This window comes from Eucyclogobius newberryi, unplaced genomic scaffold (genome assembly GCF_026437365.1).
Source record: "Eucyclogobius newberryi isolate DKJ021-1_F unplaced genomic scaffold, fEucNew1.0.hap1 SCAF_13, whole genome shotgun sequence".
NCBI classification, from domain to species: domain Eukaryota; kingdom Metazoa; phylum Chordata; class Actinopteri; order Gobiiformes; family Gobiidae; genus Eucyclogobius; species Eucyclogobius newberryi.
The window spans coordinates 2,346,024-2,364,723 of record NW_027315757.1 but is presented as its reverse complement, the minus strand read 5'-3'; the positions used below and the strand labels follow the sequence as shown (position 1 = coordinate 2,364,723).

Sequence of the window (18,700 nt, the reverse complement as noted above, 5' to 3'; positions counted from 1 at the left end):
AAATGGAACTGAAATCTCTCGAACTCGCGCCCTCCTCTGACCTTAGAAAACAGAATCTCTTGTTTACGAATTTTGCTCTAGAAATAAACTTGGTATTGCCATTTAGGGGTCAAAACATTTACTTTGATCCGATTCTTAAGTCTAATTAAAAGAATTAAAACTATAAAAAGGAATGTATTGTCCAGATTTCTCTCCCGAGTTCCATCCCCAAGCGGCAGTTTGAGGAGTGGAATAAAACAACCTCAGGATTTGTATTGGAAGAAACATCAAATCTGATTTAGAACTCTTCAAATATCAAAAGAAAAACAAGTTTATGGTTTACCTTGTAAACAGAATATGAATATATATGAATATATTCAGAAGTGTTATATGGGCTGGCACACTGAGGTGCTGCACACTCATTGTCATAAAAGATTAGGACTAAAGCCATAACTAATCATCATTTTTTTCATATTTAATACTCTTTAATAGAGGAAAAGGGTCATGGTCTATACCTGCAACAATATACTTGGTATATATTCTGTTCTAAAACAGAATCCCTTGGCCTAAGTTTAAATCTTTTTCTCATTTCCAACCAGGAAGTAACATTATAAGCTTCACAGAATTGGTCAAACTTGGGACATACAGGCAACATTTAGCAGAATCTTGAATGTAATCATGTTCTCCAGTTTCTCTAGGTTTGAGTAAACTGCGTAGTGTGACCTGTGGTGTGTGTGTCCAGGCCCTGGTGATCAGTAATGCCGCACGCCGCTCCTCCACAGTGGGGGAGATTGTGAACCTGATGTCAGTGGACGCCCAGCGCTTCATGGACCTCATCGCCTACATCAACATGCTCTGGTCTGCTCCGCTGCAGGTGGTGCTGGCGCTCTACTTCCTCTGGCAGGTACTCCTCAAGAAGAGCCAGGCCAAACCCACCTCTATCAGCAATTCACACATGTTTAAAAGAACCTATTGTAAGATTATTCATTTAAATTGCATAAATATGACGCCTTTGTGTCAAAAATCAAATCAAACATAGCTTTTACTGATTACAGTTGTAATGCTGATTCGTTCAATTGCAAAAATATTGGACTGATTGATATTTATGTTTATCATTGTAGTTTGGATCCAATCAGAATGCAAAATGAGGCCCACGTTTGGGCGGCTGTTCTTACGACTAAACCAGTGTTTCAAGCTTTATGTCCTTTCTCTGATGTGAAAGGCTCCACCTAAATCCTAGCTCCTGCACAAATCATGAGTTTGAGCTAGTTTGGCCCCTGTAGCTCAGTGAGCCTGGAAATCTGGAGGAGCTGAACATGAGGGATGCTTTACAGGCTGCGAAATAGACGGGGGCCCGTAAGCCCTCAAATCTCCGGCGGGCCCGGGGTTTGAATTAGGAGGGGGGCCGCCGTGACCCTGTATCGAAATTCCTCGAAAAAAATCAAGATTTGACTAGTAATTTGTCCATATTTGGGGCATTTTCATCGCTTAAGTTTCGTTTGACAGACATGCCACTTCGCAGTATTCTTGCTTCTCATTGGCCGAGCGGTGTCCGTGATCTAATTTCGATGAAAGCGGGCATCTGATTGGCCGCTGCGTTCGGTCGTGTTCGGATGTACTCGGAAATGCTCGCTGTTATTTTGCCCCAAAAGTGATATCTAGGTTGGCGGGCGTCAATCTCTACTCAGTCCACAATTCAGTCTTTTTAAAGTTGTTTGCAACAAAAGCTGTGTCAATGTGGAAGTATCCAAGGGCCCCAAGGGCCCCGCCCTTTGGAGTTGTTAGCATCGGGGCAATGTATATTATGTTAGTAGTTTATTTTGTAGGCTGTGATTTCATATATTCCACAAGATCTCCTTGTGTCAAATGCTATAAACAGTATTTATTTTATATGTAAGAAACATGATTATATTGAATTAAACAGTTTTAAAGATCATGATCTCTGGTTTATATGATTCACTATTTGTGCTCTTCATATCAAATAACAGATAAAAGTACTTTAAATTGTTTTATATGCTAATAACCAGATTTAAAACACATTTATCTTGTTCTTATGACGCCGCGATGCCGCACGCACTTGTGGGCCCCTGAAATTACTGGGGGGCCCCTAACTTTTTTAGGGGGGCCCCTAACTTTGAAAATCTGAACTGAGGACACGTGTGTGTCTGTCTGCAGGTTAAGGCTCCGGACACAGGCTCAGTTGTGATTCTATTTCCTTTTTTTGTAAGAGCAGAGGACAGCACAGCACATACAGTCCGTCTGACGGCTCATTTGCTGAAGACATTTCTTTATTAGTACATTTGCCCTCACCACAAAGCATCTGTCTGCAGTATTATTCCACTACTGGTACTTTTCAAGTGTCACTTACTTAATCCAAGCATTCTCCTTAAAAATATATCTTTGTGATGAAATGCAACATTTATTCTTTCTAAGGTTACATAAAGCAATGGTCTCCAACAAGAATCTATCATTCTCTCTGCAGACCCTGGGGCCCTCGGTGCTCGCTGGTGTGGCTGTCATGGTCCTCATGGTTCCTGTCAATGCCTTCATTGCCATGAAGACCAAAACATACCAGGTATATACCCAGGTCTAGTATGTGCGGAGTAATGTACGGAGTAATGTACGTACCGAGTAATGTACGTACCGAGTATGTACGTACCGAGTATGTACGTACCGAGTATGTATGTACCGAGTATGTACGTACCGAGTATGTACGTACCGAGTATGTATGTACGTACGTACGTACGTACATACTCGGTACGTACGTACGTACGTACGTACCGAGTATGTATGTACGTACGTACGTACGTACGTACCGAGTATGTATCTACGTACGTACGTACGTACGTACCGAGTACGTACGTACCGAGTATGTACGTATGTACGTACGTACGTACCGAGTATGTACGTACCGACGTACGTACGTACGTACGTACGTACCGAGTATGTACGTACGTACCGAGTATGTATGTACGTACGTACATACGTACGTACGTACCGAGTATGTATGTACGTACGTACATACGTACGTACGTACCGAGTATGTACGTACGTACGTACGTACGTACCGAGTATGTACGTACGTACCGAGTATGTATGTACGTACGTACGTACGTACCGAGTATGTACGTACGTACGTACGTACGTACCGAGTATGTACGTACGTACCGAGTATGTATGTACGTACGTACATACGTACGTACGTACCGAGTATGTACGTACGTACATACGTACGTACGTACCGAGTATGTACGTACGTACGTACGTACGTACGTACGTACCGAGTATGTATGTACGTACGTACCGAGTATGTACGTACGTACGTACGTACGTACGTACCGAGTATGTACGTACGTACGTACGTACGTACCGAGTATGTATGTACGTACGTACGTACCGAGTATGTACGTACGTACGTACCGAGTATGTACGTACGTACTTACGTACGTACGTACGTACGTACGTACGTACCGAGTATGTACGTACGTACGTACCGAGTATGTACGTACGTACGTACGTACCGAGTATGTACGTACGTACGTACGTACGTACCGAGTATGTACGTACGTACGTACCGAGTATGTACGTATGTACGTACGTACGTACGTACCGAGTATGTACGTACGTACGTACCGAGTATGTACGTATGTACGTACGTACGTACGTACCGAGTATGTACGTATGTACGTACGTACGTACGTACCGAGTATGTACGTATGTACGTACGTACGTACGTACGTACGTACCGAGTATGTATGTACCGAGTATGTACGAGTATGTATGTATGTATGTACGTACGTACGTACCGAGTCTAAACATGATCAGAATATAGTAATGTACCGAGTAATGTACCAAGTTATGTACCGAGTATGATGCAGGTGGCTCAGATGAAGAGCAAAGACAACCGCATCAAGCTGATGAACGAGATGCTGAACGGCATCAGAGTGCTGAAGCTGTACGCCTGGGAGCTGGCCTTCCAGGACAAAGTGTCAGAGATCCGTCAGAGCGAGCTGCGAGTGCTGAAGAAGGCGGCGTATCTGGGAGCCATGTCCACCTTCACCTGGGTGTGCGCGCCCTTCCTGGTGAGACACTGCCACTTTATTGCTCCTGGTTTTAGCTCGGATGGTAGAGCTGTCAGATCCACTGACCCACAGGTCGGTGGTCCGATCGCAGCTTGGGCAAGACACTGAACCCACCTCGCTCCCAGTGTCTGTTACACATACACACACACAAAACCAATTATTAAGGCCAACAAAAGTGTCGTTGTTAGATAATGGCCGATGAATATTGGAGAGAATGATTGCGAATGCAGGCCATGTCCGGACACTGAGCCACATGGCTTTTGGAGGGTCAAATATGTCAAACACATGCATACAACCCTGAGGGCATTCTTTGTGAAGATGAAGGGGCTCTCCCCTTAGGAAGACAAAACAGAATGATTTGAATTTGGTGGGAGGGGCACGAAGACACAAACGTAGTTGTGTGTGACCTGGATTTATTCTTTGGGTTCTGTTCATGTTTAAGCACATCTATTTTTTCCTCTAAAGTTGGAAGGAACCACATTGAATTGAATATGTGGTTGGATCAATCTGCCTGGGACTCGGGGCTCACAGTGGGACTGTCCCAAGTGAATAGGGGCCGGTGGTCATCCTAGTTTTATTATAGGCTCATACTACTGTGAAATGTGATCTTCATTCATCAACACTCCCTATATTGTGCTGGTCTTTTGTAATTGCAGGAAACAGAAATGGAATCTGCCTGTGACTCTTCCTTGTAAAAGCGTTTGAACCTTGTAGACTGGAGAACCAGTTCTTCAGCATGTTTTCTCTAAACTGGGCCACACCTCTAACGCGCACAGGCACATTCTTGGCTATTCTCCACCTTAATGCAACTATAGATCAGTGATGGGCCAGCAAGGCCTTCTCTGCTAGCCTAAACATGATCAGAATATAATTTCAAAATATATTTGTTTTACCACAAATACTTATTCAATTATTCCCCAGAGCAGGGGTCAAACTCTTTTGGACGAGTTTTCGACGAATTTCGACGCTCAGGCTGGGTCGTGGGCCGAACATAACGTAAAACATAAAACAGTAAGAAATAGAAGAAATGAATAGCTTTATATGGCCTACACAATTACTGGATCAATACAAATAAATTACAAAACATTTGTTCTCATAAACTGAAATGTATTAAGAAAAACAAGTGTAATTTCACCAACACTGCTTCAGTTTATGTGTATTACAACTTCAGAGTCGATCTACAGAGAAACATTTAGTCAGAGGTATTTGGAACTGAAAAATATTGACTTATCAAAAGTTCAACTTCTCAAGATCTAAAAAACCTTTTAAATGTACTAACTAACATTTCCACATCTGTGTAGTTCTCTGTAGTTCTCTGCAGTCATCTGTAGTCATCTGCAGTTATCTGCAGTCATCTGTAGTCATCTGCAGTCATCTGCAGTCATCTGCAGTCATCTGTACTCATCTGCAGTCGTCTGTAGTCATCTGCAGTCATCTGCAGTCATCTGTAGTCATATGTAGTCATCTGCAGTCATCTGTAGTCATCTGCAGTAGTCATCTGTAGTCATCTGTACTCATCTGCAGTCGTCTGCAGTCATCTGCAGTCATCTGCAGTCATCTGCAGTCATCTGCAGTCATCTGCAGTCATCTGTAGTCATCTGTAGTCATCTGCAGTCATCTGCAGTCATCTGTACTCATCTGCAGTCGTCTGTAGTCATCTGCAGTCATCTGCAGTCATCTGTAGTCATCTGCAGTCATCTGCAGTCATCTGTAGTCATCTGCAGTCATCTGCAGTCATCTGTAGTCATCTGCAGTAGTCATCTGTAGTCATCTGTACTCATCTGCAGTCGTCTGCAGTCATCTGCAGTCATCTGCAGTCATCTGCAGTCATCTGCAGTCATCTGCAGTCATCTGTAGTCATCTGCAGTCATCTGCAGTCGTCTGTAGTCATCTGCAGTCATCTGCAGTCATCTGTAGTCATCTGCAGTCATCTGCAGTCATCTGTAGTCATCTGCAGTCATCTGCAGTCATCTGTAGTCATATGTAGTCATCTGCAGTCATCTGTAGTCATCTGTAGTCATCTGCAGTCATCTGCAGTCATCTGCAGTCATCTGCAGTCATCTGCAGTCATCTGTAGTCATCTGCAGTCATCTGTAGTCATCTGTAGTCATCTGTAGTCATCTGCAGTCATCTGTAGTCATCTGCAGTCATCTGCAGTCATCTGTAGTCATCTGCAGTCATCTGTAGTCATCTGTAGTCATCTGTAGTCATCTGTAGTCATCTGCAGTCATCTGCAGTCATCTGCAGTCATCTGCAGTCATCTGCAGTCATCTGTAGTCATCTGTAGTCATCTGTAGTCATCTGCAGTCATCTGTAGTCATCTGTAGTCATCTGTAGTCATCTGCAGTCATCTGCAGTCATCTGCAGTCATCTGCAGTCATCTGCAGTCATCTGCAGTCATCTGCAGTCATCTGTAGTCATCTGCAGTCATCTGCAGTCATCTGTAGTCATCTGCAGTCATCTGCAGTCATCTGCAGTCATCTTTACACCTGAACTGACTCACCACAAAATACAGACACACGTGGAGCGTTTAAGTGGAGGTTAAGTTACTCCTCTCAGTGCATGAGCCACAGTGTTCCATCAAACCAAACTCTTGTCGAATCGTGGGCCAAACATATAAGAAATAAATTGCTTTTTTACAGCCTAGTAATAGTTGTGGAGACTGTTGCACAAATGTGCAGCAGGTGAAAGACTGAGTCCAGATTCATGCAGGAACAGGAACATGGACTTTTGATGTGATTTCTGATGTTAAATGTTCATATCTGTGTGTTGTTCACTCCTAATATTGAGTCGTAGTTTAGTAAACAATTGAGCTCGTGCTCAAGCCTTTTATTCACAAGTTGTCATTTAGCATGTTACAGAGGAAGTGTCTCTTATTCTGTGTCTCTTATATAGCCACTCAGACAACATGACTCAGCGACATCCAGTGGTGGCATGTAATACAGTTACACATATCAAGACAATCTGTACTATGTGTGTCACTTAAGGTAGTGTTTAAAAGTGGATAAACACAGGTAACAATGCCTTAATAATTATTATGATAATTGTTATCGGGCTAGTTCAGATGAATTCTAAATGCGGCTCTTGGAACAGAGTAAGAGTAAGTAGGAGACAATAATTAAGTTTGCACCTACCATATATTGAATAGACAAACATAAACATACACATCACTTATTTACGATAGAGGTAGAAAGAGGTATGTACAAAAAAGATCCTCAGCGTGTGTCACGCTGAATTGTAAAGTGCGTTGTGGTTTCAATTGTCATCATTCACTGAAGGAAGTGAAACGAGGAAAGGCAGTGTAGGTATGTGTGTAAAACCACAAGCAGCAGTACAATGTTTTTGAGAAGTTTAAAGGGTGGCTACAAGAGCCTCCTACCGGCCCGACCAGAGCAGGTGGAGTCCTTGTGAAAATGTCTGGGCTTGAAGTGAAGCTTTAGGCTTGCCGCCTAAAAGGCCGGTCTTGCTCAGTTCAGCTCTGTTCCTAGCTCGCCATCCAATCTGGCCAGTTTTGACGTTAATATTCACTCTAAATAAGCTGATCTGGACCCAGTAGTCGGCTCCTGTAGCAACAACCCGAATTCCCCGACCGGCGTGTCCCGAGCCGCAACTCATTTCCTTTATATTCAGCCGATTGGCGGCGCACCGCCACGTGACCAGCTGACGCACGGCGCAACAGCGTGATGACGTAACGTAACGTTTTCATAGTTTAAGCTGATCTCAGTGACAAATGATCCATGTAGTGACTCAGATGAGGTCATTGTGTTTGTGTTCACGGTCACAATGTGTTCACAGTCATGTTCATACTTTATTACACTCTGACCTGTGTTTTTATCTGTGGATCCTGATCTGTCCAGGTTTGTAGAGGATGTTTTCCTCACAGAGCATCATCACAGAAGTTAGTTTTCTTGTTAGCTCCACATTAGCTCCACTTTTAGCACAGCTCTAACGTCCACAAAACCGTCTCGTTTCTTTCTTCCACGTGTTTCCCAAAACCACACGTCTTTCCTCGCTCAGACCTCTGCTCAAAACTGTGTAAAGTGCGCAACGCGCGCCGTTATGTCTCAGCACTTCTCCTGTTACACAGGAGCCAGCAGCCGGTGCATCACGTGCACGTCTTTGGATTGGATCACCAATATTGAGAGGCAGGTCCTATGGGCGGGGCTATGCAGAACCTCAGAACGAGGAAACTGAATTTGACAGACACATGAATCCTGTACTATTAAGCTGTTTTTTCAACCCACAATGTGGAAGGAGGAAAAGATATCGATTTGGTCGAGGATATAATTATAACGCCTTTCTCAAGACGAACTTTTCAAGAAAAGTTAGACATTGTAAGTAGAGGTCGACCGACGCTGCAAAGCCTGTTACAGGCGGGTTCCTTCCCCACTGTCAAAGTTCCAACGCGTCCATTGGCGTGGACAATGCGCTGACATTGGCGCGTAGAACGGCGTGTAGAACGTGCGGGCATCGATGCGCAACGCCTGATAAAACTGCGTTTCTGTCAATGTATAGAGCCATGGCATCATAATGTTGGTAATATGAGGTGGATTAATTTGGGTGGGACTGTGTATGACCTCACTGAAGGCCCCAGCCCCGGCCCCGGCCCCGGCCCCCCACTGCTATAGATCCTTTCAAAGTATGTAAACAAAAACATCATAAATTCCGTAATGGCAACAACGGCAAAAGTTTCAGTGGAACATAATTTGATTTCACAGGAGAAACATCAAAGTAAAAGCATCAGATACATGTGTGTGATATCAAAGCCTGGTGCTTTCAGATTTTTTTATTTATTTCCAAATAATGGTGGAAAATAAGTATTTGGTCACCTACAAACAAGATTTCTGGCTGTCATAGACCTGTAACTTCTTCTTTAAGAGGCTCCTCTGTCCTCCACTTGTAGTATAGGCAGATGTCCTCCCCCTGTTGCCATGGTGACAGGAATGCGGGCTAAGTAAGTAAGTAAATTTTATTTATATAGCACCTTTCACAGACAGAAGTCACAAAGTGCTTCACAAAACACAGAGTAAAACAATAAAAACACAAAAAACTTACAGTGAACAAAACATATACAACAATATACAGTCAAATCAGTCCGTAAAACAAGTGCATTTAAAAGGCTTGACTAAATAAAAAGGTTTTAAGCTGACCCTTAAAAGCAGTAACTGAGTCCAGTGACCGTAGGGAGAACGGAAGATCGTTCCAGAGTCTGGGGGCAACTGCCTGGAAGGATCTGTCTCCTCTGGTCCCAAAACGAGTGCGAGGAACCAGCAACAGTTTCTGGTCCAAGGACCTTAGTGAGCGAGAGGGAGCGTATGGTTTAATCAGATCGCTGATGTACGATGGGACCTGACCATTTAAAGCTCTAAAAGTTAAGACAAGAATTTTAAACTGTATCCGGTAGGAGACCGGCTCCAGTGAAGGGCTTTAAGAATGGGTGAAATGTGGGCCCTTCTGTTTGTGCGAGTTAAGATCCTCCCTGCAGAGTTCTGGAACAGCTGCAGACGAGAGAGTTCCTTCTTGTTAAGACAGGAAAACAAACTGATACAATAGTCCAAACGTGAAGACACAAATGCATGAATTATAACTTCCTGGTCATTTTGAGACACCATTTTCCTGAGCTTAGAGATTTTCTCCTCAACTGAAAGAAACAGTTCCTCGTCAACAGCTTGGAGTGGTGCTCTAAAGACATGTCTTTGTCAAAGACAACACCCAAGTTTCTAAGACTTGGTTTTACAGTCTGGCCTAAAACACCCAAGTACTGGTTTATCCCTGGAATGGCATCATCAGGGGCAATAATCAGAGTTTCTGTTTTGTCAGCATTTAGCTGCAACGAGTTTTGACTCAGCCATTGTTTAATTTGCACTAAACAACTGACCAAGGATTTCAGCTTCTGGATCTCAGAAGGTTTAAAAGAGCAATAGAGCTGAATATCGTCAGCGAACAGGTGATAGGACACATCACTAAACTCTTTAATGATCATTCCCAGGGGAATTATATGAAGCAGAAATAGGACGGGACCCAAGACGGAGCCCTGAGGAACTCCACACAACAGATCAGCTGAGTCGGACATTATTTGGTTTGCAGCAACACTAAAGCTCCGACCGGATAAATATGAGGAAAACCAATGAAGAACTGACCCCGATAGTCCAATCAGGTCCCTCAGTCTGTTCAACAGGATATGATGGTCGACGGTGTCAAAGGTCAACCGTGCAGACAGATCCAACAGAACTAAAACCGTGCATTTTCCAGAATCAGCAGACATTATAATGTCACTGGACACTTTCAACAATGCGGTTTCCGTAGAATGATGTTTGCGGAAACCAGATTGAAAAGAGTTGTGAATGTTAGACTGTTTTAGGAAGTCTGACAGTTGTTCAGAGCCCACCTTCTCTAGGATCTTGGACATGAACGGGAGCTTTGAAATAGGTCTGAAACTTTTGGGGTCTGTCGGGTCCAAGTTTGTTTTTTTCAGTAAAGGCTCAACTATGGCATGTTTAAATGGACCAGGAAACACACCAGTAGAAAGAGAGAGATTTACCATGTTGGTCCCCCAGGGGCCAATAACATCAAACACTTTGAGGAAGAGCCTGCAGGGAAGGGCATCTGATGTACAAGAGGAGGGTTTCATCTTGGTCACCAGAGCTGAGATGTCTTCTAGAGTGACAGGCTTAAAAGAAGACCAGTTTTGGGAAACAGGCTCCACAGAAACATGTTTATCAGACAATGGGAGTGGGATTTGGTCTTTGATCATCTTGATCTTATCGCTAAAGAACATGAGGAATTCATTGCTGTCGGCTTTGCAGGAAACAGGAGTCACTGCAGCTGAAGGACAAACAATAGAATTTATAGTGTCAAACAACACTTTGGGGTTTTTCTTGTTGGATGTTATTAGCTGACGGAAGTAATCAGCTCTGGAACTTTCCATCATTTCATTGTAAGATGACACAAGATCTCTGAGGTGTGACCTATGACCTCAAGACTGGAGGTTTTCCACAGACGCTCAGTTTTCCGACATAGTCTCTTTAGGTTTAGGAAATCTTCATTTATCCAAGGACAAGCTTTTTTCTGTGACGACACAGTGGATTTTACAGGTGCCACCTGATCTAAAATGGATAAACATTGGCTGTTAAAGGAATTAATTCAACTGTCCACATCAAGACAATTCATAAACAAATCAGGATCAAACATAGCAGAAAATTGGACGGCTGTATTTGCTAAGGTGTTATCAGCTGCCCGTATGGAGTTTTACGGCCCTCGAGAGCAGAGGACAACAGAGACAACAGACGCTCTGAACTTTGAAAATAACTTTTCATCAAATGACTCCTTTGGGATTACAGAGAGTAACGATCTCTCCAAGACAAACACTAAAACGCTGAAAGACTGAGGTTTTAGTGGTTTTAACAGACAATCATCAGATTGCAAAAATGTGTCCACCAGATGACTTTACATGTACATATTGTGTAATTGTGTTTAACATGTCATTTTAACTGTTTCATAACTTGTTATGTGGATAATTTTTGCCTTTTTTGTAACTCTTGAACAAAGGGGGTCTCCCTCCAGACCTTGTCCCCTTATCAGCTCTGACCCCAGCGTGCATGCTGATTGGCTGAAGCCACGGCGCCAAAACCCCCGCGGGGAAAGAGCAGAGAGTTACAGGAGTTCCATCTGAGCTCCAGAGAGAGTTCTATCCGAGTTTCCTTTGAAGCTCGACTCTCCATTCAGGGTCCCACCAAGGTCCATGACACCGGGCAGGGTTCAGAATAAGCAGTATCGCATCGCAAAATGCGACGCAATTTCTCTCAAATGCGATGCATTCGTCAGAAAAAAGTACTTTTGTATCGCAGCTTTTGCGATACAAAAATGTGTTCAATTGTATCACCAAAGTGCCTAAACGTACTGATCACTCGTCAATCGATCGTCAATAACGGCATGACACATGTAGGACGCTGTGTGGACGTGACACATGTAGGACGCTGTGTGGACGTGACACATGTAGGACGCTGTGTGGACGTGACACATGTAGGACGCTGTGTGGACGTGACACATGTAGGACGCTGTGTGGACGTGACACATGTAGGACGCTGTGTTGACGTGACACATGTAGGACGCTGTGTTGACGTGACACATGTAGGACGCTGTGTGGACGTGACACATGTAGGACGCTGTGTGGACATGACACATGTAGGACGCTGTGTGGACATGACACATGTAGGACGCTGTGTGGACGTGACACATGTAGGACGCTGTGTGGACATGACACATGTAGGACGCTGTGTGGACGTGACACATGTAGGACGCTGTGTGGACGTGACACATGTAGGACGCTGTGTGGACGTGACACATGTAGGACGCTGTGTGGACATGACACATGTAGGACGCTGTGTGGACGTGACACATGTAGGACGCTGTGTGGACGTGACACATGTAGGACGCTGTGTGGACATGACACATGTAGGACGCTGTGTGGACATGACACATGTAGGACGCTGTGTTGTCATGACGAGTCCCGCTGCTGTCTCAGATCGAGTCTGAAAGTGGGAGGAGCCACGTGCGGTAAAGTTTGCGTCACAGATTCAGACTTCCGAGGTCAATAACCTCTAAACGCAAAAGTCTTTGCAGATCATACACATACCAAAATATTCATATTTACACTGTCACGTGACACAACCTCGTTTTTAACAATCAGATGCGTATTTTGGGCGCAACAAATTACACTGATCCGAATGTGCAGCCGGAGCTGAGGCGAGTGCTTAGTGACCGTCATCAAATGTGCAGCCGGAGCAGAGACGAGAGTACTTAGGGACCGTCCTGAGTAGAAAAACTAAAAATGGAATGGAACGTCAAATAGAGCGGTACAATTTGAATAACATAAAATACACCATGATGGAAACACCACAGCAACCTTTATTTTTCCATCAGAAGCTTAACACATATTTTTTGTGAGTATAATGACAATTAATATGTAAATGAAACTCCTGCAAATAGTCATCTGATTGATGATGATATGGAAGAAAGTTGTAAATAAGGCCATCTGACTTTGTGTTGATTAATTTGTTCAACAACTAATTTTATTTGCAAGTTTTATTTAAAGATTTTTTTTTAAAAAGTGTTTAAAAGTTAATTTGTTAAGAGTTTTCTTTAATAGAATGTTTACAAATACATTTAAATAAATGATCGTGTTATATCAATGGAAAATATTGATTGCATAGCAAAACACGAAAGTGACTAACAATTATGAAATTGCTATACAAATTTCGAAAAATTAACGAATTGTTTAGCAGCTGCTATACAAGTGAAAATCCTTAATCTGAGCCCTGCCTTGGGAGCAGGCCTCGGGCCTAGTTAGCGTGAGCGATGCTACGCTACGGGACAAAGACTTTTCCAAGAGAAGCTAATGTTCTTTCCCGGAACCAAGAAACCTGTGCCCGTTTTTAAAAACGTGATTGATGCTGCATCACGCAAAATCAAGCAAGGACCTTTTGCAACTTTTTCAAGTCCACAGCCTTTCAGACCAGCCACATCTGTGGAGCAGCAAGGCGGCCTTTTCGTTTGGAACGCCTCAGAGCCAAGGAGAACGCCTCAGAGCCAAGGAGAACGCAGATCGCAGAACCTGACCCAGTCCTTCTTTGGCCAGACAACGTCAGAGCCGAGCTCCAGAGCAGCCCTGCTCTGGCCAGCGTGTGGACTGAGCCGCAGGCCCTTGGACCCCATGCAGGCCCTTGGACCCACACGCAGGCCCTTGGACCCACACGCAGGCCCTTGGACCCCACGCAGGCCCTTGGACCCCACGCAGGCCTTTGGACCCCACGCAGGCCATTGGACCCCACGCAGGCCTTTGGACCCCACGCAGGCCCGTCTCAGGATCACAGCTTCTGGTTCCGTTCGTATGATGCACTTCACAGGCTGAATTTCATCTTAGAGTTAACTCTAACAAACACCTAGATAGATCTAGAACCATCATGTCTAGTGTTTTCCTTCTGTTATCGACTCATTTGCATATTCCTAATTCATCTGTTTAATTCTTTGGTCATTAAATCTTCATAACCCACATTTGGTTAAGTGTTCCTTCATTTCCAGAAAAGGGGTCAATGTCACGGTTACGTTCTCAAACCTTTAGATTCTAATTAATTAATTAATTTAGATATCTGATTATAGAGTTGTTAAAATTGCCGATTATCCGGCTGGTGCCCCATTCTACTCTTAAAAATATGATTCAGACTTACCCACACTTATGCAGTGTGTCATGTTTGAATTCTTGAACAATTCTTTAATCAATATCAACCTTGAATGCCCCGCCCCCTTCACTAGTGGGTGGACATTCATAACCTTACAGTACTTGTACTAGTATGTTACCCTACAACTCATTACCTGTATTAATGGCAACTGTTTGAACGCGTTAACAGTATAAAAGACATCTGCCCACAACCTCAAACTGTTACACTCCAAACTCCAAAGACCAAAGAGCTGTCCAAGGACACCAGAAACACAATTGTAGACCTGCACCAGGCTGGGAAGACTGAATTTGCAATAGGCAAGCAGCGTAATGTGAAGGAATCTACTGTGGGAGCAATAACCAGAAAATGGAAGACTTACAAGACCACTGCCAATCTCCCTCGATCAGGGGCTCCACGCAAGCCTGTGGGCTCAAAGTAATCACAAGAACGGTGACCAAAAAGCCCAGAACCACACGGGGGACCTAGTGAATGACCTGCAGAAAGCTGGGACCAACGTTACAAAGGCTACCATCCGTAACACACTACGCCCACAGGGACGTGTCCCCCTGCTTAAGCCAGGACATATCCAGGTGCGTCTGAAGTTTGCTAGAGAGCATTTGGATGTTCCAGAACAGTATTGGGAGAATGTCATATGGTCAGATGAAACCAAAGTAGAACTTTTGTTTGGAGGAGAGTGAATGCTGAGTTGCGTCCAAAGAACACCATAGCAACTGTGAAGCATGAGGGTGGCAACATCATGCTTTGGGCGGGGCAACATCATGCTTTGGGGCTGTTTCTCTGCAAAGGGACCAGGACGACTGGTCCGTGTACATGAAAGAATGAGTGGGTCATGTATTGTGAGATTTTGAGTGCAAACCTGCTTCCATCAGCAAGGACATTGAAGATGAAACGTGGCTGGGTCTGTCAGCATGACAATGATCCCAAACACACTGCCACGGCAACAAAGGAGTGGTTTCGTAAGAAGCATTTCATGGCCTAGCCAGTCTCCAGATCTCAACCCCCAAGAAAACCTTTGGAGGAAGTTGAAAGTCTGTGTTGCCCAGCGACAGCCCCAAAACATCACTGCTCTAGAGGAGATCTGCAGGAGGAACGGGCCAACATACCAGCAACGGTGTGTTCCAACCTCGAGAAGACCTCCGTCATTGCAAACAAAGGATATGTAATCGAGATGAACTTTTGTTATCGACCAAATACTTATTTTCCACCATATTTGCTAATAATTTCTTTTAAAAATGTGATTTTCAGAATTTCTTTCTCATTTTGTCTCTCATAGTTGAGGTCTACCTCTGATGTCAATTACAAGCCTCTCTCATCTTTTTAAGTGGGAGAACAATTGGTGACTGACTAAATACTACTAAATACTTTTTTCCCCACTATATGTCCCCCTCTGTAATTTTCAACCTTACTTTGTTAAAAATTTAAAAGTAGTCTATTCTAGCATAGATCTGATGCGGGTTTGTAAAAAGTATACATTAGGATTAATCTCGCTCCAGATATCGATCAACCCTACAGTATTTATTAATTTAGTATTTATAGATATACCAGTACTTTGAGCTTGAGACCTCCAATGTCGGCTGAAAATGTAAGTTCCAGTGGCCACCACAGACAAGGGTTCCCTCAGAGTGGTTTGCAATCAGATCCACAATTTCACTATAGAAATTGAGGTAATTTCCTGGTGGAAAACCATTTTCTAGGTCAAATATCCCTCCAGTATGGTTGATATACTGTTGAAAGTGTGAACACACTGGCCCATAATACTCGGATGTCTCCAGTACTGTCCAGGTCCCTTTCATTGAAATAAAGGAAAATAAAAGTGAGAGAATGTCAGAACAGATCCTGCATAGTGCAACGCCAATTCCGCTGAAGTGAATCTTTTTATTTTTCCATTCACATTGGTCCTCAGCGTTGCAGGATAAAGCAGAGAATATTCCACGTTCTTCTCCCACAGGTGGGATTTCACCGGCTCAAAAGCTTTACGTTTATTGACCACTTATGCTGAGTAGAAGAAAGAGACTTGGGGCTTTGTTGATCTGGGTTTGTCTGCAGTGAGACATCTGGATGCAGCCATGACACGCTGTATATCACTGAAGTTGTGGAACTTGGAAGCAATGTTCACACTTGGTTCTCAAAGTTTGTCAGACAAAACATGCCCCTGGTTTGTCTATTCTGCCACTTTGGTTTTTAAGTAGAGACGGTGTCCCTCAGGTCAGAGACCTCCTCCTTGGCCACTGTGGCTTGGTTGTCCAGCTCGCCATTCTTGGATTTCCAACCACGCATTTCTGCCAGGGCCGCATCCATCTTTGCACTTTCCGCCATAAAGCCGCCATAGTCCCTAGGTCTATCAAATGACTCAGATCTGGAGCTGGAGTGATGGCGTGACGCGGCCAGGGCAGCATTGGGGCCTGGTCGTGCAGCGACCGGTGCAGAAGCGACGTAAACCATGTTTGAGGGCACAGAAGCTAGTAGCTGGTTTTGGTGTAGCATTGCGAGCCTGATTCTCCGTTGTTTTTCTTCTTGTTTTTCAAAACCTATTCACAAAATAAGTGTCCAGTCTCTTCATATGTCACGTGAAAATATCTGCTCTCCCCAAGGGAACTGGAAATAAAGACGCATCCAGAAAGATGCATCCGATCTATGCAGTAATCATCCCAGAAGTGCCATAAAGACATCTTCAAAGATTAGATATCTATATGCTAATGACTAGCGTTATGGTTTACTTAATTTTGCCTGCATTCCATAATTTTAAACATACATATGAGCATTTTTATATGTATGTATATTCTTCAAGGCAAGTTTTATTTGCATAGAACAATTCATGCTCTAAGCAGTGTCGCAGATCAAGCAGGAAAGCAATAGAAAGACTAAACAGCCTCCCTTTATGTGTGTGTGTGTTTAGGTAGCGCTGTCCACATTCTGCGTGTACGTGCTGAGCGACGAGCTGAACGTCCTGGATGCTCAGAAGGCTTTTGTGTCCTTGGCGCTCTTCAACATCCTGCGCTTCCCGCTCAACATGCTGCCCATGGTCATCAGCAGCATCGTGCAGGTACACGTCACTACTGTCTGTACCAGATACAATATTCACCCTGCTACAATGTGTAAGTCATTACAAGATATTGACAGAGATTTTTGTTTTCACGCTTGACAACAACAACAGTTGTTCAGAGGCGTGTCTTCAGGCCTACGCACACGCACGCACGCACGCGCACACACAGAGCACACACAGAGCACACACACACACACACACACACAGAGCACACACACAGAGCACACACAGAGCACACACACACACACACACACACACACAGAGCACACACACACACACACACGCACGCACGCATACACATACACATACACACACATACATACATACATACATACATACATATACACATACATACATACCTACATACATACATGCGCGCACACACACACGCATACACACACACATACACGCATACAGGCACACGCACAAACACACACACACGCGCGCATACACACACACACACACACACGCGCACACACACACGCACATGCACACACATTCACACATACAGACGCACATACAGACACACACACGCGCGCACACATACAGACACGCACGCATACACACACACGCACATACACATGCGCACGCACACATAGACATGCACACACACACACACACACATACAGACACGCACACACACACACACACATACAGACACGCACACACACACACATACAGACACACACACACACACACATACAGACACACACACGCGCATACACACACGCACATACAGACACACACACGCGCATACAGACACGCACATACACACACGCACATACAAACACACACACACATACACACGCGCACACACACAAACATACACACACACGCGCACACACATACACACACACACACACACATACAGACACACACACGCACATACAAACACACACACACATACACACGCACACACACAAACATACACACACATACACACGCGCACATACAGACACACACATACACACACACACACACACACACACATACAGACACACACACGCACATACAAACACACACACACACACATACACACGCGCACATACAGACACACACATACACACGCGCACATACAGACACGCACATACACACACACACGCACATACAGACACACACACACACATACAGACACACACACACACACACACAGACACACACACACACACGCACATACAGACACACACATACACACGCGCACATACAGACACGCACATACACACACACACGCACATACAGACACACACACGCACATACAGACACACACACACACATACAGACACACACACACACACACACATACAGACACACACACACACACATACAGACACACACACACACACATACAGACACACACA

General features: G+C 44.2%; 1 protein-coding gene across 1 annotated transcript in view; it reads left to right on the top strand.

Moving 5' to 3' along the window:
* abcc1 (ATP binding cassette subfamily C member 1 (ABCC1 blood group)) overlaps positions 1 to 18,700 on the top strand; it is a 130,130-nt gene that overhangs the window by 27,062 nt on the left and 84,368 nt on the right. Inside the window, exons 10-13 of the mRNA XM_072442332.1 lie at positions 722 to 883; positions 2,462 to 2,554; positions 3,858 to 4,061; positions 17,196 to 17,342. Coding sequence (XP_072298433.1) covers positions 722 to 883; positions 2,462 to 2,554; positions 3,858 to 4,061; positions 17,196 to 17,342 — 606 coding nt within the window. The remainder of the gene's footprint in view (positions 1 to 721; positions 884 to 2,461; positions 2,555 to 3,857; positions 4,062 to 17,195; positions 17,343 to 18,700) is intronic.